Source organism: Balaenoptera ricei, chromosome 8 (genome assembly GCF_028023285.1).
Source record: "Balaenoptera ricei isolate mBalRic1 chromosome 8, mBalRic1.hap2, whole genome shotgun sequence".
Classification (NCBI taxonomy): domain Eukaryota; kingdom Metazoa; phylum Chordata; class Mammalia; order Artiodactyla; family Balaenopteridae; genus Balaenoptera; species Balaenoptera ricei.
The window spans coordinates 107,304,393-107,328,762 of record NC_082646.1 but is presented as its reverse complement, the minus strand read 5'-3'; the positions used below and the strand labels follow the sequence as shown (position 1 = coordinate 107,328,762).

Genomic DNA, 24,370 nt, shown 5'->3' with positions numbered 1-24,370 from the left:
GGATCTTGGCTGCTATAAGGGAGCTTTGTCCCTCTTCTGGGAAATTTCCTTGAGACAAACTCCCATAGGAAACCATAGATGAGGCATTTATTACTCTTCGGGCTCCTATTGTCTTACTTTAGGTTTACAGTACTGCTACAGGTGCCCCAAAGAAATCTAGATAAATTCTTGTGATCAGCTCCACTGCCCTAGAAAAGTCTCCTAGCCCTTCTGTTAAAACAAGGCAAAAATGAGACATTATTATGACAGGGGGACAGAAATACCCTCTATCAAGGTAGTCTCCTTTAAAAGAAAAGTCACGGCTGTGCAAGTCAAGCCCAAGTCCTGACAGACATCTATAGAACGCTCCACCTGGCAACAGCAGGTCATATTCTTCTCAAATATACATGCTCCAGGACAGACCATATGCTAGACCATAAAACAAGTCTCAATACACTTAAAAGGGTTGAAATTATACAAAGTATGTTCTCAGATCACAGTGGAATGAAATTAGCAATCAATAAAAGAAGGAAATTTGGGAAATTCACAAATATGTGGAAATTAAACAACACCCTCTTAAATAACTAATGGGTCATAGAAGAAAACACATGGGAAATTAGAAACTACTTGGAGATTAATGAAAACACAGCATACCAAAACTTGTGAGATACAGCCAAAGCAGTGCTTAGAGGGCAATTTATAGTTGTATATTCTTATATTTAAAAGAAAAAAAAAAGTCTCGATTCAGTAACCTAATCTTCCACCTTAAGAAACTAGAAAAAAGAGCAAACTAAACCCAAAGCAAGCAGAAGGAAGACTAGAATAGATTAGAGCAAATCAACTCACCTACAAGTTAGCTCTTTAGAAGATCAACAAAATTGCCAAACCGTTAGCAAGACTGACCAACTCAAGCCCAGGTCAGCCAAAGGGTGTGAACCTTGCAGCTCCAGCTGGAAAGCAATGTTGCTGTGGTTGCTGAGTCAAGGAGTCCCCAAATATGAGACAGATAATGTCAGGACCCTGCCGCCTAATAGAGGGCTTTGGATGGCAATGTTCTCAGCTAACTGTGGAAACAAATCGTGGCTGATCAAACTATCTAGATCACTTATGCAGATGCCCATGCTAAAGGCCCATTCTCTGATGAGACTGACATGAATCAAGCTGTTGTTCGAGCCTGCGCTGCCCAGATTGTCTCCATTTCTGCCTGGACCCATCATGATACCAGATATGGCAACACGTCCACCAACACAGAGTGGGCACAAAGTGAAGGACTCCATGCTGCTGATGCAGAGGCCACCACTCCATGCCAGATTTGTGATCCCAGTCAAATGTTCATCTGTTTGTCCTGTGAAGAGGAGGCTACAGTGTATGTGGCATTGCCCCTGCCCACTCCTGAGAGACTGAATGCATGGGACCTTTGACTCCTTCCTGGGGCTATGGATGGTGTCTCACACTTTTTCAGGTTACAGTGGTACTGTTTCAGGCCAATCAGCCAACTTTGGTCACACCACTGTGCTTCTTGAGACTAATCTGTGTAATGTTTTTGGCTTTCTGGACCAATTGAAGTCTAACAATGGTGCACCTTTCATCTCAGGCCACTCAACAATGGGCTGATAGTCTAGGTATTTGGTGGTCCTTCTATCCTCACTGTCATCCACAAGCATGTGGTACTGTTGAGCATTGAAATAGCTCCTCAAAAATTAACTCAAAGAGATTTCTGGCTCTCCCTCCTGGTCCACACACCTTAGTACAGCAGTTCAGTAACTGAAAGTGGCTGTCCCCAGGATGGGACCATCTCATCTAGGCCGTGTCCTTCATAATGATCAAGATGAGAGGGGTGGGGTTTATATAGACCAGTTTTGAAAATTTAGGGTTCCATGTTCACCATTCCTGGACATAATGCTTCTCTCTTTCCCTTAACAGCAACCCCAGGTCAGCCTGATTGGTGCAACTCTGGGTGATAGCCCAGTCAGAAAGGGGCCTAGGGGATTCTCAACCACTGGATTCTCTTATTTGACTGACACTGTCCTAGATCATGAGAATATCTGGAGCGCTTGGCATGCACACCTCTCTCTTTGAGTCCCCCAACAGCGGTCTACACGTAGAGTGGGGGACATAGTGGGCTCCTGTATGTTTTATAAAAATGTCCTTGTCCTTCTTGCACCTGACCCTTCCAGATGAAAAGTGTAAGTAGGAGGTGATTGGAAAAAAGGTGAAGTTCTAACTACTAGAATAGAACACATCGATTTTGTGACAGTGGAGGGAGAATAACAACGTTGGCACTTGGGGAGGGGACACCTCAGACCCTGGGAGAAATGGGGGAAAGAAAGACACTTATAGTCTTTGTCTTTCCAAACCACTTGGAGCCTTCTTCACTGAGGACAACATCTTGGTCCAACTCGCCCAAACTATTTCAAGTGACTTAAATTTAACTGACTGCTGAGTCTGCCACGCTCCACTGGACAGTTCTGACCTTGATTTGATTGCCATTTTGCTTAACCTTACCAAGAGATTGGAAGCAGCAAGGGGTAGCCTCAGCTCCTGTACCTCCTACATAAAATACCTGTCAACAACATCACCTCCAGATACAGATCCCAGGCCCAATCCTGTAGCTATCACCACTCAGTCATGCCATGGAGTAGACGAATGGCATCTGGCTGGTGGCATGGACAAACAGGACTAACTGCCCTTAGCCAAGCCCTCCAAAAACAAGGACTAGACTTAATTATTTGGATTGGGCTGGAAGCCCTAAGGCCTATGGACTTGAAGGGAGGCACTGTCAACCTGGGCCCCCCCTAGCTGATGTAAGTCCCACTTGGGGGCGCCATGTTTTTTCCCAGAAGCAACACTAGTACCCTTGAGACTGTATGATTGATGTGGAAGTCACACATTAACTTGTCTCTCTCCAGAAAACAGAGTGACTTGAAATTTATCCTTGACTTTAGCCTACTTGCAAACTAACCCATGAGCCTGCCACAGGTTCATGCATGCTGGCAGAAGACAGAAGACTCCTGGGTCAGAGAAAAAGGACCTTCTTACTCATGGCTGGAAGCATTAATCCAGGTACAGCAGATATATTCATTGCACAGACTCCAGTCTGCAAGGAAGAAGTACAAGAGAAATCTATCATCCATAGCAACCTTGGTCAGTGAATTGAGGCTCTCCTGAATGCCTTCTGGGCCAAGGTGGAAAGGTTGATGCAGAGAACTAAGGAGCGAGCCACCCGGCTTTCTAAGGTAGATATGATGCTTTATGGATTTGTTCATCTGGGAGGCATGGTTGAGGTCCGTACTGCAAGCTGGCTTCATTCTGCTGCTTGTAGTTCTGTTGGTAGTAGCTTTAATTAAATGCTGTATGACACAAATTGAACAGATTTGGTCCTAGCCTCTGTCGATCAGATTTGCCAACAGAGTGGTGAACTCATGGGAAAATTCGCCCAAAGCCAAGACAGTGTAGAAATGAGGGGTGGATATAACTGTAAGACAATTCTCCAGAGATCTCTTGAGTTTCTGCGCATTTTGCAAGCGAGGCAACTGACTGCCTTTGTCCTGGACTCTCTTCTCAAGGATATTGGTACAGTGAATAGCCATGGACGATCGAGACAGAATCTCCCTCCAGTGCAAAGGGCAGTCATTAGAAAAGACTTGCGTTCTTAAGTTTAGCGTCCTCTCCCATACCACAGTCCACTGTGTGCAGGCGTCTATCTAGGTCATTGGTGCCGCCCCCACGGGACCTGGGGACAAGAGGACTGATGTTAATAGGCTGATGATCATGCTATTTACTGTGCCATGAATAATGGTCCTTTTTCTTTGACCCAGGAATCTCCTGTCTTCTGCCACCATGCACGAACCTGTGGCAGGCTCACTTGTGTTTGCAAGTAAGGTAAAACCTCAGACCCTGGACTTCCCTGGTGGCACAGTGGTTAAGAATCCACCTGCTAATGCAGGGGATACAGGTTCGAGCCCTGGTCCAGGAAGATCCCACATGCCGCGGAGCAACTAAGCCCATGCACCACAACTACTGAGCCTGTGCTCTAGAGCCGCGAGCCACAACTACTGAGCCCGTATGCCTCAACTACTGAAGCCTACATGCCTAGAGCCTGTGCTCCGCAACAAAGAGAAGCCACTGCAATGAGAAGCCCGCGCACCGCAATGAAGAGTAGCCCCCGCTCCCCGCAACTGAGAAAGCCCGCGCGCAGCAACGAAGATCCAACGCAGCCAAAATAAATAAATTAAAAAAAAAAAAAGACTCCGCACTCCTAATGCAGGGGGCCTGGGTTCGATCCCTGGTCGGGGAACAAGATCCCACATGCATGTCACAACTAAGAGTTCCCATGCTGCAACTAAGGAGCTCACAAGCCACAACTAAGGAGCCTGCCTGCTGCAACTAAGACCCGGTGCAACCAAATAAATAAAATAAAATAAATATATAAAAAATTAAACAAAAAAACCTCAGACCCATCATAGTCCTTGACAAGGGAGCAAGCACATAGAAGGTCTCAGAAGTGCTGGTGGGAAAGCCCATTCAGACCAGTAACGGTGGGTAGACTAGCTGTTTGGGAAGTGTGGGACCCTTCCCTACCCTCATGTGAGCCAGCCCAACATCTGTCCCTACCTGTGGCACAGTGGATGTGGCAGTAGTTAGGCCTGTCCCTGAGTAACAGCACACCCCACGGCAGCATATTCACACACAGCTCAGTTACAGGTCCCCCTTGACTGCCTTATCTGGTGGGTCAGGTTCACATGGCAACGAGTGGCCTATGCTGTGTAGCCGAGGTTCTGAAAATCGTTACTGGCATTTATTTTATCATCACGGCAACAGGCCTCCAAAAGGGGTCGACTTTTCTTCTTGTCTTTCACTGCAATGTGAATTGACCTGACGTTTCTGGGAAACAAGAAAGGACTAGATGTTACAGTAGCAAAAATAATAATACTCAACTTTTGGTGTATTTTTTTCTTGGGGCCGGGCACTATACTAAGAGCTTGAATTATCTCCTTTAATCCTCAGGACAAGTCTGTGAGTTATGTCTCCCAATGTGCAGATGGAGAAGCTGAAGCCTGGACATGTTAAGAGATTTAGTCACAGTCACCCTGCTGGGATGTGGCAGGGCTGTGACCCCATCTGGTCAGCGCACGTCCAGAGCTGGATTCTCACCAGTGGACTTTTCCTGGGTTCAGAAGGTGGAGACGAGGGGCAGGGCTGAAGATCCTCTCTGACTCATCAAGCATGAACATTGGTTCATTGCGTTTTCCAATCCCATCTCTCAGTGCCCTTCATCACAGTAGGGGCACGTCAGAGGGGCTCAGTGACAGTCACTTTCAGTAAAGTGTCTTTGGAGAGAAATGCTTCAGGGCAGAATGGTCCCCTCCAGGCTTCTGAAACTTCCGTCATCTTTAGAACCTACAACCCTTGGAGCCATTTCTTTCTTTAGAGCCTAGAAGCTTCCCAAAGACATTCAGAACTCAGAGAGGTGACACAGAGCCTGGCGCACGGTCAGCCCTCTTTCAATGGTATTCTCCCTCTCCCCCCAAGCAGCCAGCTCCCACCCACAGCCCACTGTGGACCCCAGACCCAGATAATGATGAAAAGAGCTAACGTATACTGAGGACTTACCGTGTGCCCAGCATCCAACAAAGGGCTTCATGAATGTCAGCTCCTTTGCTTCCTTGTCTAAAAATGAGGAAAGGAGGCCTAGAGGAGATGAAGAATTTCCCCAATGCACACAGCTGGTGCAGGAAGATCGAATGCCAGAAAACCACCACCGTGTTATGCTGCCTCCTGAAATGAAACTTCCCTTACGCAGGCTGCTGCTGCCTCGTCCAGCCAGTTCCCCTAAGGAGGCATTGGGAGCCCTGGGTTTGAGTTCTGGCTCTGCCGTTAACCAGCCATGCAACCTTGGCCAAGTCCCTTGCCATCTCTGGGCCTCAAGAACCCCTCTGCACAAAGGAACCCTTCCCTAACATTTAAGCAGTCTGATCATTCCCCGGGGCTGTGGTCCCAAGGTTCTTCCTTGCCACATTCCAGCAAAGCCCCTCATTGCCCTCCTATCTTTAGGACATTTGTGGGACCCCTCTCATTCCTCCCTTCCAGGAGCACTGTGTAGGTTTTGAATCAGGCCGGCTTAAATTCAATCCCCACGTCTTACTCACCAGATGATGCAAGTCTAATTGTTTCGTCTTTCAGAGTTCCGTGGTCTCAGTCCATTCAGTCAGTCAACAAACTTCAGCACCCTCTGCGTGCCAGGCCCTGTACTAGGGTCTGGAGGCAAGGTTGTACCTCCCTGGGAGGGCGGTGAGATGCACCGTAAGTAACCAAGCCCACGAAGAAGAATGTTTCAGGCTGTGCTGAAGACCAGCAGGAGACAAAGCGGGGATGTGACCCAAAGGGCCGGGGGCAGCTGTTTTAGAGAAATGCCTTCTGGAGGCAGGACCCCAAGACATGAAGGATCAGGCCAGCCACGCCGAGGACCCTGCAGGCCCAGGTGAGCAGACGGAAGCTGCTGGACGGTTTTGTTTTGTTGTTGCTGTTTTTTTATTTTTTAATTAATGGTTGGAGGTTTTTTAAGCCGAGAAGGATCATGGTTGGAATTAGGTTTTTGTTGGGTTTTTTTAAATTAATTAATTAATTAATTAATTAGGTTGTGCTGGCTCGTAGTTGCAGCAGGCGGGCTCCTTGGTTGTGGCATGTGAACCCTTACTTGCGGCATGCATGTGGGATCTAGTTCCCTGACCAGGGATCGAACCCGGGCCCCCTGCATTGGGAGTGCAGAGTCTTAACCACTGCGCCACCAGAGAAGTCCCTGGAATTAAGGGGGGAGGTTTGTTTGTTTGTTTTTATTTATTTTTGGCTGCATTGGGTCTTTGTTGCTGCACGCGGGCTTTCTCTAGTTGCAGCGAGCGGGGGCTACTCCTCGTTGCGCTGCGCAGGCTTCTCATTGCAGTAGCTTCTCTTGCTGTGGAGCACGGGCTCTAGGCGCGCAGGCTTCAGTAGTTGTGGCTCGCGGGCTCTGAAGCGCGGGCGCTGAAGCGCAGGCTCAGTAGTTGTGGTGCACAGGCTTAGTTACTCTGCGGCATGTGGGATCTTCCCGGACCAAGGATCAAACCCATGTCCCTTGCATTGGCAGGTGGATTCTTAACCACTGAGCCACCAGGGAAGCCCTGGAATTAGGTTTTAAGAGGTGACTCTGGCACCAGGTGGAGGAGGGACAGGACCAGGCAGAAATGGCAGTGGGGAGACCCGTTAGGCAACAGAAGTGATCTGGACTGACCACGGAGGTCATGGTCTCCTTGGACTTGCAGGAGAACTTACATCTAGGAGGCATGCTGGTCGATTCTAGGAAGATGGGGTGGCTGGGTGTGGTGACACAGGAGATGCGGAGAGAAAAGGTGGACAGGCCATGGACACTACCTGTGCTGGACTGTCGCAGGAGCCCTGCGGATCCACTCTGCATCCTTGTCCGCCCTGCCTCATGCCCCGAGGCTCACCTTGCCTGCTCTGTTCCCTCCCCAGCCTCCCTGCCCTCGGGCTTCCTTTGGGGTTCGGCCCCTGGGGGGCCCAGCTGGACAGGAGGAGACTGGGGTAATATTTATTTCCGCAGCTCCCTCCCCGCAGGCTGCAAGAGGACAGGTTCCACTGGATTGTGCTGAAGGCCGCAGCTCCCCAGGGCAGCGCCCCTTCCAGCTCCAGCTCCTGTGGCTCCAGACTTAGGTGAATGTTCATCACCCACATGAGGGTGCCCACTGCTGGGTTCCTGATGAGAGGAAGGAGTTTGGTAATGACAGTAGGTAAACTTGCAGAGCACTCACTATGTGCCAAGCACTGGGCTGGGTGCTTGCCCTCACGGCTCCCGGTGGCTCAGTCCCCTCAACAGCCCCCGAACAAGGGCTGCCTTCCCCCCGTCCTACTCTCAGCAGCATTAGACACCCTTGGCCATGCCCTCCTCCCAAAACGCGCGCTCCTCTTGGCTCTTCCTGCATCACACTCCTGGTTTTCCTCTCTCCGCTCCCTCCAGCTGCTCCTTCTAAGTCACTTCTGACTCTGCCTCCTCTTTCTGATCTGGGAGTGGTGACCTCCCTGGTTCGCCTTGGGCCCTCTTCTCTCCCCATCCGAGCCCACCCTTTCCCACGGCCATAAATGCCCCTGTATGCTGAGGACCCCAAGTCTGTGTCTCCAGGGCAGACATTCTGTTTGAGCTCCAGACCCCTGGACTGAGACGTCTCCACGTGGATGACACAAGCATCTCAAACTCGGCAAGCTGCAAACAGAGCCCCACACTCTCCCCCAGGTCTCCCTCTCTTCTGCCGCCTTCCTCACCCATCCAGGGGCTCAGGCCAGACACCTGGGAGCCATTCACACCACCCGCCTCTTGCGTACCCTCCACTTCACCTAGTCTCTAGATTCCACCCCCCAAACACATCTCCACCGCGTCCAAGCCGAGTCCTCTCTCCTGGGATGATGGCATCAGCACCCCCTCTTGCTCTGATACAGCCCCGTGGCAATGAAAATAAAACTCAGATTCCTCACCGTGGCCTCCCGCCTCCGCCTCTGGATGCTCTCTCTCCGCCTCCCCACCCCGTTGCTCCGCTGGCCTTCTCTCAGCTCCTAGAAGAAATGAATCTCTTTCCTACCCTTCACCCCGCATGCCCCTGTGTAAATTGTCTCCTCAACACAGGCCCCTTGACTCCTCGGGCCTCCTACAGGCTTCCCCCCGCCTGGCTGTTAACTCCTGCTCCTCCTCCAGCTCCTGGTTTAAAAGTCCCTTTGTCAGAGGGGCTTCCTGGACCTCCAGGTCCCACCACCTCTCTTGTTCCCAGCTCCTTAGTCTTCTCTGTTCCAGCACCGACCTCTGTCCCAGCCTCAGCCACGTATGAATTGATTTGTCATATGTCTGTCTCCTCCAGTACAGAAGCTCCAGCAGGGCAGAGATTGGTTCTACTTGTTAGCAGGAGCACGCGGGAGGTTCCTAGTCTGTTGAATGAATAGATCCCCATTTTACAGGTGAGAAAACTGAGACTCAGAGAGATTCGGACTCTAACCCTGGTCTGTTTATGCTGTGCTCCAAGGGCCAGGTTCAGATGAGTATGGGGGAAAAATGACTAGAAAATGCTCAGCCCTACACGTGGCAAGTGGTGAGCACTCAGTACTATTCCCTGCCTCAGTGTGGGACCAGAGCCCCGAGGGAGTGTGCGGGCAGCCCTTACACACCCTCCCAGCCCCCCTGGGGACATGGGATTGCCCCCATCCTACCTCTGCAATACCTGCCTATGTGAACAGGGCCTGAGCCCACTGAGCAATTCGGGCAGGGGTCCACCAAAGAGTCTCCCTCAGTTCCCCCAAATGAGCCCACCCTCAAAGTGAAAACCATGAGTTCCTTGCACAGGTGTGCCTGGAGGCAAGTCCCTGAACCCCCTTTCCCTCAGTCAGACTGCAGCCCCCGTTCCCCTCGGAGAGAGAGTGTCACCCTGACTTGGCTGTGTCCCACTCTGAATGTACCCTGGTCACACCCACCCCCTGCTGAGTTCTGTGAGTCAGAGACTGAATCCTGGGGTCTCCTGGCTAGGTCCCCGGGATATGGCCTGGGGCCCAGGGCACTGCAGCCCTCAAGGGCCTCCCTTCCAGACTAGCGGACAGGCCTGGCTCCTCTCCAGTCCTGACCAAACTCAAGGCCCCCCGCCAGCCCCTGCCAACCCCTGCCCTGGGGCCCTGCTGTGCCCCTCCCCAGCCCTGGGGCCCTCAAGGATCACCCCCCTCCTGCCGGCTGTTAGCCTGGGAAGGGGGCCAGGCCCTGAGCTCAGACCTTGGCGATTCCAGAGTGTCTGAGGCCCAGAGCCAGCCCCGCCAGCCCGGCCAGACAAGGCGAAGGGGTGGGGGCAGGGTGGGCACCAGGAAGCCATTTAGAGGGGGGTTGGCAGGGAACCTGGATTTCAAGCTTTGTTCTATCTGCTCCTTTTCTGGACCCCGCGGGCTTCTTCCTGGGACCCCGCTGGGGCCCTGGCTAAGGGGTGCCCCCACCTCGAGTCCTCTCCTCCAGGGGGAGTGGACCAGTACTAATAAGAAGTGACTTCGGGGTGGTGAGACCCCCCACATGTGCAAGGGAGGCTGCGCCAGGGCTGAGAGGCGTGGGTTCCAGCCCCACCTGCTCCCACCATCCGCGCGACCCTGGGGCAAGGCCCATCTTCCTACCCCAGCCTCGGTTTCCCACTTTGATGCTGCCGGGCGGAGGTGGGCGCGGGCCTTCCAGCCCCGCCCGGAGGAATCCGGCGGGGCGGCCAGCGGTCCCAGGTGAGGGCTCTCTGGAGCGGGCCCAGCGCGGCCGCGGCGGGTTCCAGCGGGGCGGGCATCTGGGGCGGGGACCGCCCCCCAGCCTCCACCCGCCTGCACACCCTCGCTCCCCCAGGCGGCAGCGACGACGCTTTAAACAGAAAAAAACTGTCTCCCTGGCTCGGGGCCAGCATCCCAGCCCCCCTCGCCGCCGCCGCGCCGCGCTCCAGCCAGGGAAAACAACTGCTCACTTCTCCCTGAGTCCGCCCCGCGCGCTCCCTGCTTCCCGGCGGCCGCGGGAGCCCAGCCCGGCCGGGGGAGGCGCGGAGCGGGCCGGCCGCCCGGCCTTCCTCTCCCCTCGCTCCTCCTCTCCGCCTCAACTTGCTCCGGCCTCCTCGCTCCGGCCTCAGGTTGGGGCCTCCGCAGGCCCTCGGCCTCGGCTCGTGGCTGGGCTCCTTCCCGGAGCGGTGGAAGTTTCTGGGCTCCCCGCAGTCCAGCCTCCATCTCTTTGCCTCTCACTGGGCCCGCGCCCGCGCCTGCTGTCCCCTCCCCGCGCGCTTCCTCCCATCTTCTCCCTCGCTGCCCTCTCTACTCCTCTCCCGGGGCTCCCGGCTTGCTGTTCCCCTCGGGCGCCGGGACCATCGCCCCTGCCCGGGCGCGCCCCCCGGGTCCTGCGGCCCCGGATGCCCGGGCCCCGTGGGGCTGCTGGCGGCCTGGCCCCTGAGATGCGCGGGGCGGGGGCGGCGGGGCTGCTGGCGCTGCTGCTGCTGCTGCTGGGCCCGGGCGGCGGGGCCGAGGGGGGGCCGGCGGGCGAGAGGGGCGCTGGCGGGGGCGGGGCGCTGGCCCGCGAGCGCTTCAAGGTGGTCTTTGCGCCGGTGATCTGCAAGCGGACCTGTCTCAAGGGCCAGTGTCGGGACAGTTGTCAGCAGGGCTCCAACATGACGCTCATCGGAGAGAACGGCCACAGCACCGATACGCTCACGGGCTCCGGCTTCCGCGTGGGTGAGGGCCGGGGACACGGGCAGGGGGAGCGGGGAAGGCAGGCACCTGGACAAATGCGGGGTACATGGCAGCGTAAGCCACGTAGGCCACGTGACCCTGGGGGTCGTGGGTTCAGAGAGCAGAGCCTGAGGGCCTGGGGCCCCAGGGGCTTCAGGGGGCTTGGGAGGCTGGAGTGCTGGGGCCAGAGCTGGGAGGGCTGCGTGGAAGCCGGGACTTCACAGCTTTGGGCTGGCGCTGAGGCCTAAGGTGTGGGGTGATGCTGGGGTCCTGGATGACACAGGCCTCTAGGAAAGTGCTGGGTCCTGACAGGCAGTCAGGGTCAGCAGCAGGGGCTTTTGAGGGATGTGAGCCGGGGGCAGGAGGTCTCAGAGAAGGGATAAGTATTCCCCCAAGAAACAGTCTTGCTGGAAGAAACAGGAAAAGTCTTTAAAAACTATCTAAAGTGGGGCCTGCCAGTGGTAGACACCTGCATTCTCTGGGAGGAGGAGCTGAGGTCAGGGCTGGGAGTGAGGGAATTAGTTACTGGCAAGGTCTTAGAGGGGAGGGGTGTTGAGGCCTAACAAGTGGGGAGCAGGCCTGGAGGTAGGGGCTGTTTTGGGTCCTCAGCCTCTCCTCTTCCTGATGCCCCATCTATGCTTCCCCCATAAATCTTAACAGCTCTACCTCAGAGTCTCCCCCACAACAAGCCGTCATAACTTCCCAATTCCACCTGGAGTCCACCCCTTCCCCAACATCTCTCTTCAGAGGGCCAGGCCTGGGCTCAGCTCTCCTCCCTCAGGGCCCTGTGGGCCAGGCTGGGGGAGGTATCCCAGCAGTAATTACCCTCCTGGACAGGGTAATTAGGCCAGGCCCAGGATGGCACCAGCAAAACAGCCCCTCTTACACATTCCTGTACTCATGTACCCACTCACACCTGAGGAACCCCACAGATGTGGGGTTCTCATGAGACGTGCATGTGTGTCTGTGTGCGAGAGTGCACGTGCACGCTTGCACGTGACACACCCACGGGGGTATGCCCGGCTTTGGAGTGGCACACTGGGATCAAGTACTTGTTTCTTTGTGTTGTCTTGGGTGCATGTCTGCAATCACTATGGGAGTGTTTATGTAAGCCTGTGTTGGTGTTAGAATGAGTCTATGCATGTGTGTGTGATGAGATGGCTGTGCATGTGAGTGTACGTGGGCCCGGCCTCCCAAGCCCCCTGGCCATCCTGCCCAGGCTGCTGTCTCCATCCGTGCTGCCCACATCCCCCAGGCTCGGCGCCCAGGCCACAGTGGGCGGGTGTCACAGGGAGGTCACCCTTACCGCTATGGGTGACTCATTGGGAGGCAGGAAGGAGAGGATCCTGCCTCCCCCGGCCCAGGACACACCCCTTCTGCCCTGAGAGACTGGCCCCAAGAGGCCGGGCAGGATGGGCTGGACTGGGCTGGGATGCTCTTAGCCAGGCCCCGATGGCCATGCATGTGGGCCATCCCTCTGAGTCCCTTCAGGTGTCCAGAGAGCCTCAGCCCCATCTTCCCATCCTGGGAAGTGAGGGCAGCCATGTGGCAGGCAGGAGAGGGGCTGGGCCTGGTGTGTGAGCTCGGGTCCCCACGGCTGGATTTCGGATATGAGTGTGTGACAGAAAGACAGAGATCCTATCCTCTCACTGAGTCACTCCTTCATTTATTCCCCCAGCACCTCCTCTGGCACCCAGAGCTGAGGCAGAGGGTGGGTAGGATCTGAAGAAAGGCTCTCTTCCTGGGGGAGGAGCTGAGCCTGGAAGGATAAGATGTGAATATGCAGAGATGGGGGACAAGGCTCTGAGGGGGCGGGAAAGGCATGATTAAAGCCAGGGAGGCAGAAGATGTGGTACATTTGTAGGGGACGGGAGATGAGTCCTGGAGCATAGGGTGCACATGGAAAGAGCAGGGGGGGATGGGCTGAAAGAAGGTTCCTTCTGGGCCACGGAGGGCAAGGAAGCAAGCTGTGAGCAGGGGTGTGACTGTGGCAGAGCTTTGCCTGAAGCAAGTTTCTCTGGGGGCGCTTGGGATGTTGACAGGCAGGGGAGTGGCAGAGGGCATGGGGAGGAGGGAAGATGGATTATGAGATATTACAGAGGCCAGAACTGGCCGGAGTGGGAGCAGGAGCGATGGAGTATCAAGGCTCAGTTGTGAGTGACTGGGCAGGTGGGGATTCCCGGGGGTGGTTCAAGGCCAAGTGGAGGTGGGGAGGCAAGATGCTCATTTCTGACAGGGTCCCCTGGGTGGAGGTGCTTAAGGGAGGTCCCGGAGAGGGATAGCTCAAGTTGGCAATGGTGAGGTGTGGGCCCTGGGATGGCAAGACAAAGAGAGGGAGGGAGAGCCCAGAGAGGGCTGAATCAGGTGAAGAATTTAGGGGTGAGGAGGAGGAAGCACCAGAGAGAGACTGGATTTCCAGGAAAGGCCTAAGGGGAGGGAAAGGCTATTCCATCATCATCATCATCATTTGCTACTACTTATTAAGGACCCACTGTGTATTAGGCACTATGCTAAGCATTTGTACAGGCATTGCCCCATTTAATAGACAGGACAGTCCTACAAATGAGGACAGTGAGGCACAGAGAGGGGAAGTAAGTTGCTCAGGGCCACACAGTTGGCACATGGCCTCCTAGCTAGGATTTAAGTCCAAGACTTAAGACTCCAGTGGCCCCATGGGTATAAGGATGTTGGGGGACTTAGAGGGTAGTTTCTGTGTGTGTGTGTGTGTGTGTGTGTGTGTGTGTGTGTGATGTGTTACAAAAACCAGCTTCCCAGGGAGGACAGAACTAGTGGGTGGCAAGGAAGTAGGGAGGAGGGGAAGAGACAGGATGCGGGTGAGGGACTGGGCCTGGGGGCTGGGGACAGGGGTCTGCCTGGGCCCTGATCCACCTTTCCTCCCCAGTGGTGTGCCCTCTGCCCTGCATGAACGGTGGCCAGTGCTCCTCCCGAAACCAGTGCCTGTGTCCCCCGGACTTCACCGGTCGCTTCTGCCAGGTGCCCGCTGGAGGAACTGGCGGGGGCGCTGGCGGCTCAGGCCCTGGGCTTGGTCGGGCTGGGGCCCTGTCCACAGGCGCGCTGCCTCCCCTGGCTCCGGAAGGCGAGTCTGTGGCCAGCAAGCACGCCATCTACGCGGTCCAGGTGATCGCCGATCCGCCGGGGCCGGGTGAGGGGCCCCCTGCCCAGCATGCAGCCTTCCTGGTGCCCCTCGGGCCAGGACAGATCTCAGCGGAAGGTACCAGGCAACGGGCAGACCCCGGGAGGCCGAGGTGGGCGGGCACTAGGGTGGCGGGTCCCGGGCGGAGGCCAGCCCTGGAGGACCGCCGCACTGCCAACCGGCGCTGCGGGGCAGCCCTGAGGCCGCTGTGCCCCGCCCCCCAGTGCAGGCCCCACCCCCTGTGGTGAACGTGCGCGTCCACCACCCGCCCGAGGCCTCCGTCCAAGTGCACCGCATCGAAGGGCCCAACGCCGAGGGCCCGGCGCCCTCCCAGCACCTGCTGCCGCACCCCAAGCCCCCGCATCCTCGGCCACCCACCCAGAAGCCCCTGGGCCGCTGCTTCCAGGACACGCTGCCCAAGCAGCCCGTGAGTGAATCCACAGTCGCCGCTGGACCGGCGCTTCACTCTCTCAGGGCTGCCCTGTTCCAACCCACCCGGATTGCTCAAAACTAGGGGTGTCCTGCAGGTTGAGTGGCGGAGGAAAAGGGCCTCAGGAGGGAGGCCAGGTGGGGGCTGGGCACCCTGTGACCGCCCCCTGTCCACACTCCTCTCCCTAGTGTGGCAGCAATCCCCTCCCCGGCCTCACCAAGCAGGAAGACTGCTGTGGAAGCATCGGCACAGCCTGGGGCCAGAGCAAGTGCCACAAGTGCCCCCAGCTGCAGTGTGAGTGCCTCGGCTCAGTGAGATCTCCCTCCCACTCCCCACAGGGTGGCTCCACCGACACGCCTCTCAGCCCTGCAGTGGGAGACCCCAGTCCAAGCAGCCTGAGCCTCTCACTGCCCACCCAATTCCCCTCAGCGTCCCACCCTGCCTGTCCCCAGTGCCCTCCCTTCCCTCTCTGCAGGCCCCCCAAGGTCCTCTCCTGCCATGCTCTCCTCTCTCTGCAGACACAGGGGTGCAGAAGCCAGGGCCTGTACGTGGGGAGGTGGGCGCTGACTGCCCCCAGGGCTACAAGAGGCTCAACAGCACACACTGCCAGGGTACGGCCAGCTGGAGATTCTGTGGGCTGGAGGGGTAGGCCAGTTGTCACTGGGGGAGGTCCTACGGTGGACGAGGGGGGAGATGGGGCAGGGGCAGAACCCTGAGGTTCTTGGAGCAGCTTGCTGTCACCCTATGGCCCCAGACTGGAGGGACCAAACTCTCACTTACCACAGACATCAATGAGTGCGCGATGCCAGGCATGTGTCGCCATGGTGACTGCCTCAACAACCCTGGCTCCTATCGCTGTGTCTGCCCACCTGGCCATAGCTTGGGCCCCTCCCGCACACAGTGCATTGGTGAGACTGGGGGATCCTTGGAGGTCACAAAGCATGGGTGGGAGGGTAAGCCTCCAAACAGTAAGGATCAGAGGTCACAGAAGTCAGAGTGGGGTCAAGGGTTGACTGCAGGTGAAACAAGGCCCAGAGCAGATAGGGTCAGGGATCAGTGGGTTCAGGAGTCGCATGAGATCTGGGGTTAGAGGTCGCATGGGGTCGGGGATTATATGGAGTCAAGGTCATATGAGACCATGGGCTTGATGAGTGGGAGGGATAAAGTCTAGAGCAGCTAGAATCAGGGGTCAATGGGGTCAGTGGTCACCGAAGTTTCGGGTGTTACATGAGGTCAGAATAACACAGGTTTCAGGGGTCACATGAACTCAGGGTCATGTGCGATCAGGGGCCACATGAGGATTAAGCGTTGTCTGGGCCAGAGAGGCAAGGTCTGGAGCAGATGGGAAGGGGGATGTGGGCAGTGTTCAGGCCCAGATGCCCATGCCCATGCCCACCACTGGCCCCTGCAGCGGACAAGCCGGAGGAGAAGAGCCTATGTTTCCGCCTGGTGAGCCCTGAGCACCAGTGCCAGCACCCGCTGACCACGCGCCTCACCCGCCAACTCTGCTGCTGCAGTGTCGGCAAGGCCTGGGGCACCAGGTGCCAGCGCTGCCCAGCTGATGGCACTGGTGAGCCTGGGGCATTTGTGGCTGGGGGGCTGTCTGTGTGCCTATCCAGGAAGTGCTCACTTCTCTGCCCCTTGCTCTGGCCACAGCTGCCTTCAAGGAGATCTGTCCAGCTGGGAAGGGGTACCACATCCTCACCTCCCACCAGACGCTCACCATTCAGGGTGAAAGTGACTTTTCCCTTTTCCTGCACCCTGATGGGCCACCCAAGCCCCAGCAGCTCCCTGAGAGCCCCAGCCGGGCACCACCACCTGAGGACACAGAGGAAGAGAGAGGTCTGGCCTGACCCCTCCTGTTACCTGACAGTTGCTGAACCCCTAGGTCTGACACCTTGACCCTTGATCCACAGATATGACCTGAGTCTAACCTCTAACTCCTAGTCCCAGACCAGCACTGACCCCCAGAGCTGATACTCTGACCCCTAACCAATGTTGTAACTAACCCCAGAATTAACCCCTGATCAACAGAATTTGACCATTTATTGCCCTCCAGATTCAATCCTCTGACCCCAGGACCCCTTTGATTTCCAGACCAGGGCACTAATGCAGCTCAAATGCTGCCCCTAGATCTGACCTTCTGACCGCTGATCCAGGGATTTGACCCTGGCTATAACCCCCCAAGCCAAGGACCTTGTCCAACCATTGCTTCGCTGACCTGTGATGGAAACACTCTCTGACCTCAGGATCTAACCCTTGATGCTTGATCCAGAGACATGATCGTTGAACTCTTAGGGACCCTGACCACAAATACCCAAGTGCCAATCCCAGACTTGACTCCCTTCTCCCAGCCCAACACTTAACGGCCCCATCTTCTTCCCTTCTAGGGGTGAGCACAGACTCAGTGAGTATGAGAGCCCATGTGGGAGGGGCAGGGAGGCCAAGGAGACACAGAGGGCTCATGTTGCTGTCGCCTGCAGCCAGTGATCGAAGAGCAGTCCGCGCAGCAGAGCCACCCGACTGTCACCACATCTCCTGCCCGGCCCTACCCTGGTGAGCTGGGCACCGTAGGAACCAGTCCTCAAGGGCTGTCACTGCCGGGGAAGTTCACAGTCTAGGCACCAGGGGGCGGTGAAGCTGGGTGTGAAGTTCCCAGCGGGTGACCTGCGGAGAGAGGGGCGGCGCTCTCAGCTTCCTCACCAGCTGATGAGTGTGCCCTGCTGCCTGCAGAGCTGATCTCCCGGCCCTCACCGCCCTGGTTCCTGCCCGACTTGCCCCCGTCCCGAAGTGCGGTAGAGATCGCCCCTACTCAGGTCACAGGTAAGACCCGCCCACCTAGGCCATGCCCGAGGTAAGCCACGCCCCTAACTTAGTTTTTCTCCTCCCTTACCCCCTCCAATCATTCCCGAGCACTAAAACATCCAGGGTTTACTGTGTGCCAGGCCCTGGGCTGGGCACTGTGGAAGCCTCGGTGTGCAGCAGAGATCCCACTCTGCCCTCAACTGATCCGGGTATTATGGTGGTCAGCCCAGGACGAAGGCATTTATTCATATATTCTACAACTATTTATTGAGCACCTACTATGTGTAGGCACTGTTTAAGTGCTGGGGATACAGTAATAAGCAAAACAGACAAAAATTCCCTATCCTTGTGGAGTAGACAGACAACAAACAGATCAATGAGTCCAAATCTAGTATATCTCATAAACGCTATGAAAAAAAGAGAAGAAGGAAGGAAGTCTGGGCGGGGAGGGGGTGATAATATGCACGGTGGCAATGAGAGAAGGCTTTCTGAGCAGGGCTTTAAGGATTGTTAGAAATTAACAACGAGAAGTGGGAAAGAAATGGGCGGGTTGGGAAAAAGGACATTCCAGTTTGGGCAGAAGTTTGGGCAAAGGCATGGAAACATGAAACCCTGGTTTCATGGAGCGGGGAGAAACCACACACACAGATCAGTGTTTCTGAACTAGGGGAGGGCCGGCTCAGGGAGCCTTGTTAAGAGGCTTGGGTTTGATCCCAAAGGCTGTGGGAAGTGTCTGCAGGGTTTTGGGCATCGGAATAATTGCTAGCTATGGCTGAACAGTTGCCCTGGGCCAGGCACTGACTGAAGAGTTTTACATACTAAGTACTGTTTACCCTTCTCATACTCTGTGAAGTGGGCACTGTTAGCCTCGTTTTCCAGATGAGAAAATTGCGTCTAAGGGAGGTTCAGGGACTGGACCCAGGTCACACAGCTGAGCCAGATTCAAGCCCATGTCTCTGTGGACTCCAAAGCCACAAGGAAGCCACCAGTCTGGTTGAAAACCGGAGGTTAGATGAGCTCCTGGTGGAAGGTGACTGCCCTGGAAGTCTGCACAGGCTAGGAACCACCCCGGGACAGTCTGGGGGCTGTGGGAACGTGGAGGAAGAGACACATGTGGAGGCTTCTCAGAGGAGGGGGTGTTAAGGATGCCTAGGGAGAGGCCCTCAAAGAGAACAGCCTGCAAGAGCCCACTGGCCAGGTGTGTTTGGGAGGGGGTAGAGTTCAGCATCAAGGCCTGGGCTGCATGGGGCAGGGCTCAGGCGAGGGACCACAAGGAGGGAGAGGTGGAGGCAGGGAGTACTAGGAATCGTAGGAAATAGGGTGAGGAGGATTCCTGGATCTGACCACTTAGGCACAACCATGCGCGAGCCAGGATTCCCAGGAAACCAGCTCCTGTCTGCCTTGGGAGGGGGAGGAAAACAACTGTTCTGGAATGGGGGGGGGGGGCAGGTCCCTAAGGCAAGGGGTGTTGGTTCACTGATCTAGAGGATGTTTGTGTGGGTGAGGCTGCAGGGTTTGAGGTATTGAGGTGACTGGGGTCAGGGTATCATAAGTGGGGATAGAAGTATCAAGGTTTCCTGGAGTTGAGGAGATAGGGATGTCAGGGACCTGGGGTCATGGTTTGGGGCTACCGGAGGTTGTGATGTTGGGGTTATCTGTGATGGAGGTGTAGGGAATCCTAGGATTGGAGCACCCGAGCTTAGGGTGCGACCCGGCCCAGGTATCCGCGTCGTTAGTAATGGGCTATCCAGGTCCTCCCTGGGGACATGGCAGAAAGTGAATGCTCCCTGCCTGGCCCCCTGACCTACCGCCGCACCCCCAACCCCGGCAGAGACGGACGAGTGCCGACTGAACCAGAACATCTGTGGCCACGGGGAGTGCGTCCCGGGACCCTCAGACTATTCCTGCCATTGTAACCCGGGCTACCGGTCGCATCCGCAGCACCGCTACTGCGTGGGTGAGCGTGGCGAGTGGGTGGCGCGGGGGCGGCCCTGGCTCCCGACAGACCTCTGACGCCTTCCCGTCCGCGCGCCCTTCTCAGACGTGAACGAGTGCGAGGCGGAGCCGTGCGGCGCCGGGAGGGGCATCTGCATGAACACCGGCGGCTCCTACAACTGCCACTGCAACCGCGGCTACCGCCTGCACGTCGGCGCCGGGGGGCGCTCGTGCGTAGGTGAGCACGGCCGGGCCGGGTGTGGCGCTGGGGCTAGGTGGACCCGGGGGGCTCTCCCGACCGCATGTAATCCCCTCCGCCGCCTTGAACTCCCCTCCTCCCGCTCAGACCTGAACGAGTGCGCCAAGCCCCACCTGTGCGGCGACGGCGGCTTCTGCATCAACTTTCCCGGTCACTACAAGTGCAACTGCTACTCCGGCTACCGGCTCAAAACCTCTCGACCGCCCGTGTGCGAAGGTGGGGAAGACCCCATCCAGACCGCCGGGGGTCCTCAGCGGTCCCTCGGCCTGGGGTGGGGGCGGAGGGCCTCCCTCCCGTCTCTGCCCAGCTCTGGGCCTCTCAGAGGTTTCGGTCCGGAGCCCAGGGGGCCCGCTTCGACTTGTCGATTTGTGACAAAGGGAGGCCCTGCCGAGGACCCTGAGCGCCTGGCCGGCCACGTTGTCCCCAAACGAGTCCTCTTCCTCCCTACTGTGCAGACATCGACGAGTGCCGAGACCCTAGCTCCTGCCCGGATGGCAAATGCGAGAACAAACCTGGGAGCTTCAAGTGCATTGCCTGTCTGCCCGGCTACCGCAGCCAGGGGGGCGGGGCCTGCCGCGGTGAGGGCGAGGCCTGGGTCCGGGGTAGGGTAGGGGGCGGGACTTCGAAAGCAAATGGGAGGGGCCCTTCGGGAGTCGCCCCTGTGATGGGGCGGGGCTAATGGCGGTGGGAGTCACCTCCAGACTGGTCTTCCTTCCCGGGAGTAGAGGCACCCCCATCCCGGGCGGAGGGGGCTCCCACCCCCTCACAGTGCATCATCCGGTGGGGCGGAGTCCGAGGCGAGCCTTCTCCGCTGCAGACGTGAACGAGTGCGCCGAGGGCAGCCCCTGCTCTCCCGGCTGGTGCGAGAACCTCCCGGGCTCCTTTCGCTGCACGTGCGCCCAGGGCTATGCGCCCGCGCCGGACGGCCGCAGTTGCCTGGGTGAGCTCCAGCCCTCCCCGCCCTGCCACCCGCCACCCATTCACGCGCCGAAACTGGGGACTGGGTCACCCCGTCTGTCGGACGGGTGGGCAGGAGGTAGCTAATTCACAGACACCGCTCCTTCACTGATCCACTCACTAGTTTCCTCAGCGGACCTGGCGGAGGAGGGGGCGACCAGAATTTCTACGTAGGAAGGATCTGAGGAGGCAAAGCTTGAAGCTGCGTTTGCAAAGCACGTTACTTAAATTTGAGGGGGGAAAAAAGATATAAAAGAAAGGGGATGTTAGTAGTCCCCCCGACACTAATGTTTCTTATGTATCAGGAGGAAGGCTGAGGGCTGGGATTCAGAGGAACTGGAGAACAATAGACACCAACTGTAGAGCGCAGGGCTGTAGGACTGGATGGAGTTTGGGTGTTCCTGGGAAACCTCAGCGGGGCTGGGAGAAGGGGAGGTCTGAGTGCTCTTAAAGGATCAACAGGAGTTAGCCAAGCGAAGAAAGGTGAGAGGGAAGAGCATGCCAGGCTCAGCGCCAGCGAAGTCAGAGGCAAACACCAGTACGGAGTGTACAGGGAATGTAAGGTGTAAGCAGGGGATGGGGGCTGAGGCTGGCCGGTGAGGGGCAGGTCCCCATCCCCTGAAGGGCCCACCTAAGCCCCGCCCAGGAGGTTGAGCTTCACCCTGAGGATATCAGGAGGCACCTGAAGCATTTTAAGGGGAAGAATGACAAGAGTGGCCATTTGTTTTAGAAAGTTCCCTGATGCCCATCGTGGAGAGTGACTGGAGGTCTGGTGGGGACTCAGGACAGAGACAGCGGTGGAGCTGATGAGAATAGAGGCCTAAGGATGGTCATGAGATTATGTGATATTAGAGAAATATTAGAACGCGTTACCTAGGCTGCTCATTAACTGGATGTCAAGGTGAAGGAGAGAGGGGAGTAAGGGATCCTCAGGTTTCCAGTTTGGGTGACTCAGTGGGTTCTGCTCACCGGGATAGGGTCCCCTGGGGTGGGGCATGTTTGAGAAGGAAGACATTAAGTTTCATTTTGGACAGTTGAGCGGGTGGTCCCTGTGGGCCTTTCAGCTGGCAATGCCAGCAGAGGGTGGGCCATACTGATTGGAAACCTTGGGCCAGACACACCCACCTGGAACTGTGTATTGTGGGGGTGTGAAGCCTTGGGGTGTCACTGGGAGGGTGTGAAGCCTTGGGATGTGCCCTGGGAGGAGCTGTGGAGACTTGGGGTGTCACTGGGGGTGTGTGGAGCCTCGGGGTAGGCACTGGGGAGAGCTGTGGAGCCTTGGGGTGCAGTCAAGGATGGTGGGTCCGGTGAGGGGAACCTTGGCAGAGCCTTGTGGATACTGCCACGTCGGTAGAAGGCAGGGGAATCGGAGCAGGCGATGGCGGAGCAGGGGTGGTGGGAGGGCCCAGGGAGCACTAGCTGAGAAGCTGGGGAGTGGAGGCATGCAGGGAAGAGGAGGATGAGGTAAATGCAACAGAGAGGTTCTTGTAAAATAAGAACTAGCTGGGGAGACGAGAAGGTCCCTGGTGGCCTTGGCAGGGTAGCTTCCGTGGCATGCCGGGAGGCCAGAAGATGCAGGCAGCAAGTGAGGAGGAGTGAGACCTGGGATCACCAGAGTGGGGTGTAGGCTGTAGGCTGAGGAGAACAGTAGAGGTTTGGAACTGCCCAAGAGCACGGGGGCTACCTAGGGGCTTTCCAGTGTCAAGGCTTGAGAGGAGGAGGAGAGGGTAGCGCTGAGGATCTGGCCGGGCTGGAGGCCAGAGGGAGTGGAGTGGCCCAGGTGCTCCGCTTGGTGGCTGGCTCCAGCCTTGCTCAGCACCCAGGGTCCTGAGAAGCAGGCTAGGGCTCTGACTTTGCCAGACCAGTGAGGAAGAAGGAGAGGTGTTCATGGGCCCTTGCTAGAGGAGGTAGAGTTGGGGGCTCGAGAACAGCGGAGGCGGTGGGAAGGAAGCTGCATCTGAGATGTCCAAGAGGGGCCAGATCCCAGCCCCTTGTACCGAGAGTGAGTGGCTGGCACTGAGGTGAAGGTCACAGAAACTGACGGATGAAGGACTGTAAGGTCAGAGGCTGGGCCTGGCTGTCCAAATGGATGTTGAAAACTCCTAGGATGGGGAGGAAGAGAGAAGGAGAGGGGCTAGGAAGGTGGGTGCTGACAGCAATAGAGAGGCTGGCGTAGGGGCCAAGTGCCCCTCAGAGGAAGAGTGTGGTTTGAAAGGGGTCTGGGGTGTGGGCAACGACCAGCTTCCACCAGAAAGGACTGCACAGAAGCATGCTCTCAGAGCCAAGTCACTTTACTGCACAAGCAGAACAAGTTATTCTGTGAGACCAAAGATATAGGGGAGCTTATTTACATGGGAAGGAAGGCAGCCATGGCAGGTGGGGGAAGGGCAAGAGCAGCCGTGAGAGCAGTTGGGGCAAAGGAAGCCCAGGGCAGAAAGGGATTGTTTGGTGAGAACAGATGAAGGATGGGGAGGCCTGAGTTCTTTGGAATCACACGTGGCCCAGGGTTCCTGGCAGCACCTGGCCTGGTCGTTAGGGCATAGTGTGCCACACAGGAGCGGGGTGAGGGTCCCATGCTTCTCTCCAGCTCCACTCACTTCAGCTCTGGTGCTCCAGGCCATGGGCAGGAGTGGGAAAAGGGTAGCAGAGGCCCAAGACCATCCCATCCTGGCCCTCTGACAGCCCCTGTGCCCCACAGATGTGGATGAGTGTGAGGCTGGGGACGTGTGTGACAACGGCATCTGCACCAACACGCCAGGCTCCTTCCAGTGTCAGTGCCTCTCTGGCTACCATCTGTCAAGGGACCGGAGCCACTGTGAGGGTGAGGGGGGCCTTGAGCTGGGGGGCTGACCTGTTCCTCCCTACCCCAAGACCTCCACTGCCCAGGGCCCAAGCCCAGGGGCTACCTGTAAACAAGCCAGGCACTCCCATGGCCAGCCCCCATCCAGATCCAAGATGAGGCCTGGGGTGTGGGCCCTACCCAGGGCTCTTCGGGAAGCCTTGGAAGCCTTAGGCTGTGTGTGATTGGGCTTAGCCCCTGAGATTCTCCCCCTCTTTGATTCCCTACAGACATTGATGAGTGTGACTTTCCCGCAGCCTGCATTGGGGGTGATTGCATCAACACCAATGGCTCCTATCGATGTCTCTGTCCCCAGGGGCATCGGCTGGTAGGCGGCCGGAAGTGCCAAGGTATGGAGGGATTGGCTGAGAGCTCCTGAGGAGCAATGGCAGGCAGCAGTAATCTCCTAGACACACTACTGATCTGTCTTTCCATCCATCCACTCACTCATCCTTCTACTCTTTCACTGAAAATGACAACAGTGATAATGACAGTAATTAACGATGCTTATTACTATGTGCCAAATCACCCCTATATGCATTCATCCAACAAGAGTTTACTGAGCATCTAATATTTGCCAGGTTCTGTGCTATATACTAGATATTGAGCAATGACCCAGGGCTCCCAGCTAGGGGAGACTGACATGTAAATTGATTCTTACAGTTCAGGGTGCTGGGTGCCAAAAGAGGTCTGGACTAGTGATTTATTCCAACAGTTGAATTGGAACTTGAAGCATAAATAGGGTTCCCTAAA

General features: G+C 56.6%; 1 protein-coding gene and 1 long non-coding RNA gene across 6 annotated transcripts in view; one reads left to right on the top strand and one right to left on the bottom strand.

The window, feature by feature from the left end:
• Positions 1-827: 827 nt before the first annotated feature.
• On the bottom strand, positions 828-10,402 carry LOC132370968 (uncharacterized). 2 transcript variants are annotated; one of them, XR_009504724.1, is made up of 6 exons: positions 10,162-10,402; positions 8,503-8,580; positions 6,129-7,729; positions 5,593-5,649; positions 4,594-4,863; positions 828-3,712 (listed from the first exon to the last, which is right to left on the bottom strand). It is a non-coding gene; the product is annotated as an uncharacterized LOC132370968 (long non-coding RNA). The 2 variants fall into 2 exon arrangements; XR_009504723.1 differs by having other exon boundaries at positions 5,593-7,729.
• LTBP3 (latent transforming growth factor beta binding protein 3) overlaps positions 10,170-24,370 on the top strand; it is an 18,007-nt gene continuing 3,806 nt past the window's right edge. The window contains exons 1-18 of one of the 4 annotated variants that reach the window (XM_059931982.1): positions 10,170-11,241; positions 14,141-14,470; positions 14,617-14,819; positions 15,011-15,116; positions 15,341-15,433; positions 15,608-15,730; positions 16,234-16,392; positions 16,479-16,664; positions 17,213-17,229; positions 17,306-17,378; positions 17,556-17,645; positions 19,459-19,584; positions 19,669-19,800; positions 19,909-20,037; positions 20,277-20,399; positions 20,639-20,761; positions 23,477-23,599; positions 23,848-23,967. In XM_059931982.1, coding sequence (XP_059787965.1) covers positions 10,185-11,241; positions 14,141-14,470; positions 14,617-14,819; positions 15,011-15,116; positions 15,341-15,433; positions 15,608-15,730; positions 16,234-16,392; positions 16,479-16,664; positions 17,213-17,229; positions 17,306-17,378; positions 17,556-17,645; positions 19,459-19,584; positions 19,669-19,800; positions 19,909-20,037; positions 20,277-20,399; positions 20,639-20,761; positions 23,477-23,599; positions 23,848-23,967 — 3,313 coding nt within the window. In that variant the 5' untranslated portion in view covers positions 10,170-10,184. The remainder of the gene's footprint in view (positions 11,242-14,140; positions 14,471-14,616; positions 14,820-15,010; positions 15,117-15,340; positions 15,434-15,607; positions 15,731-16,233; positions 16,393-16,478; positions 16,665-17,212; positions 17,230-17,305; positions 17,379-17,555; positions 17,646-19,458; positions 19,585-19,668; positions 19,801-19,908; positions 20,038-20,276; positions 20,400-20,638; positions 20,762-23,476; positions 23,600-23,847; positions 23,968-24,370) is intronic. The other 3 variants (XM_059931980.1, XM_059931979.1, XM_059931981.1) reach the window with 3 other exon arrangements.